General features: G+C 45.4%; 1 protein-coding gene across 1 annotated transcript in view; it reads left to right on the plus strand.

The window, feature by feature from the left end:
- Nucleotides 1-932, plus strand: part of EAH_00021840 (hypothetical protein, conserved) — a gene marked incomplete at both ends in the record, with an annotated part of 4,480 nt that extends 3,548 nt beyond the window's left edge. The window contains 2 exons of the mRNA XM_013397032.1: nucleotides 122-500; nucleotides 682-932. Of these exons, the coding sequence (XP_013252486.1) occupies nucleotides 122-500; nucleotides 682-932 (630 nt within the window). The remainder of the gene's footprint in view (nucleotides 1-121; nucleotides 501-681) is intronic.
- Between the last annotated feature and the right edge of the window lie 1,509 nt (nucleotides 933-2,441).

The following is a 2,441-nucleotide window of genomic DNA, read 5'->3' on the forward strand; positions in this document are numbered from 1 at the left end:
GCTGCTGCTGCTGCTGCTGTTTTTGTTGCTGCTGCTCGCTTTTCCGCTGCTGCAGCTGCTAGTGGTTGCTGCTGCTGCTGCTGCAGAGTTATCTTTGCATGCATTTGGGGTGTACGTGCAGGTCTCTGAGTGCCTGGCTATACTCCGACTGCAGCACCAACTTGCAGCAGACATGTTTGCTGCTGCTGCTGCTGCTAGCCTTCCACAGCACCACTGCAGTGCTGCTGCTGCTGCTGCTGCTGCTGCCCAAGGCCCTGCTGCAGCAGCAGCAGCAGCAGCAACAGCGCCAGACGCCACCCTTTGGACTCTCCGTGCCTTTTACGTTGGCCTGCTGCTGCTGCAGCAGCAGCAACAGCAGCAGCAGCAGCAGCAACAGCAGCAGCAGCAATGCCAGCAACTGCAGCAGCAGCGGCAGCGCAAGAAGCAGCAGCAGCAGCAACGGCAGCAGCAGCAGCAATACGACTTCCAGCATGAAGCAGCACTGTCATTCTTCCGCAGCTGTTAGCAAAACTACTTGTTGCTGTTGATTCTGCTGCTGCTGCTGTTGTTGGTGGTGCCGATGCTGCTGCTGTCGTTGCTGCTGCTGCTGCTGTTGCTGTTGCTGCTGCCGCTGTCGTTGCAGCAGCTGCTGCTGGTGACTGTCTGTGGTGTATATGTGCCTTCGTTTTGTTGCTGCTGCAGCGCTGGGAGCAGCAGCAGAAGCAGCAGCAGCGGCAGCAGCAGAAGCAAAGCCAGCAGCAGCAGCAGCAGCAAATTCACTTGGCTTTAGTTTCAACGGGCTGCTGCTGCGGCATCTGGCTATAGGGATAGACAGCCAAGTGCTGCTGCTGCAGCGCATGCAGCAGCAGCAGCAGCAGCGAGAGCAACAAGAACTGCAGCAGCAACAGCTGCTGCAGTTGCTGCATTCATCTTTGCAGTCACTGCGCTTGTAACTACAGCAGCAGCAACAGCAGCAGCAGCAGAAGCAGCAGCAGCAGCAGCAAACAAAGAAATAAATAACAGCGATTGAATTGGTCTAAGAGCAAACAAATAAATTTTGCTGCTCTTCTTCCTTCTTCTTTTTCATGCAGGTTGTTCTTTATATATATACATTTGTATATACATTTATTTATTTATTTATTTATTTATTTATTTATTTTATATAAATATATACATATATAATTAATAATATCTATATATATAAAACTTTATCTACCATACAAACATATATATATAATGTATATATATAATATGCAGTAGATGTAAGTATATAGTAATTATATAATATATATATATATATTATATTTATATATTATATTTATAATTAATTTGTTTATATATATAATGTAGAAGACATTATAGACATAGATATATTTGCGGTGTATATTTATAATTAATTTATTTGTAATAAAAACTGTATATAGTAAAACTGCTAGTTTTTTAAAGAGCTTAATCTGCTGCTGGAGCGAAACCTGCTGGTGTAGCTGCAGCTTTTGCTGCTGCAGCAAGACTGTTGTTGCTGCAGTTGTTGCTGCTGCTGCTGCTGCTGTTGCTGCGCCGACGATAATTTTGTTTTGTCTGGTGAATAAACTACAGAAATAAATTATTTTTATTTTTTTAAAAGTATATTTAGCAAAAATAATTAAAAATAAATACAAAATTTGATGTATTAACAAAAGAGACAGAGAAAGAGAGAAAACGGCGGCGGCAGCAGCAGCAGCAGCAGCCCCGTTGCTGCTGCTGCTGCTGCTGCTGTTTCTCGCGTCTAATGGTATTATATGGATAATAAAAAGGCGAAATTAAATATTAAAAACATTTTAATTTATTATTTTTTATTTATTATTTCTTTTTTCAGGCATTTGCTGCTGTTTATCGCTCAGCAGCAGAACTTCGAGTGTACAGTCACCTCCGTGGGGTGGGTGTAGTATAAAAGGAAGGCTGAGAGTTAAAATAAATTTAAAAGGATTTATTTTATTAATTATTTATTTTATTTAAACTGATTTTTACTTTTACTTCTGCTTAAACAAAGCCAACAACACCGACGACTGCTGCTGCTGCTGGTCTTGCTGCGGCTGTTGCTGCGGCTGTTGCTGCGGCTGTTGCTGCTGCTGCAGCGCGAGCAGCAACAGCAGCAGCAGAAGAAACACCGCAGGAAGAAGCAGCTGCAGCGGCAGTAACGGCATCAGCAAGGGCGTAGGCAGCAACAGCAGTTGCAGCAGCTGCAGCCGACGCTGCTGCTGCTGCTGCTGCAGCTGCAACCTACGCTGCTGCTGCTGCTGCCTACGCTGCTGCTGCTGCTGCTGCTGCTGCCACCAACCTCTAATGTAAGTGAGGGAATACCGCAGCAGCAACAACAGCGCCAGCAGCTGCAGCAACAGCAGCAACCTAATCCGCTATAGAGGCAGCAACAAAATCTCCAGCAGCCGCAGCAGCAACAGCAGCAACAGCAGCAGCAGCCCCAA

The sequence above is a fragment of the Eimeria acervulina genome, genomic scaffold, assembly GCF_000499425.1.
Source record: "Eimeria acervulina Houghton genomic scaffold, Eah_scaff157, whole genome shotgun sequence".
NCBI lineage: Eukaryota > Apicomplexa > Conoidasida > Eucoccidiorida > Eimeriidae > Eimeria > Eimeria acervulina.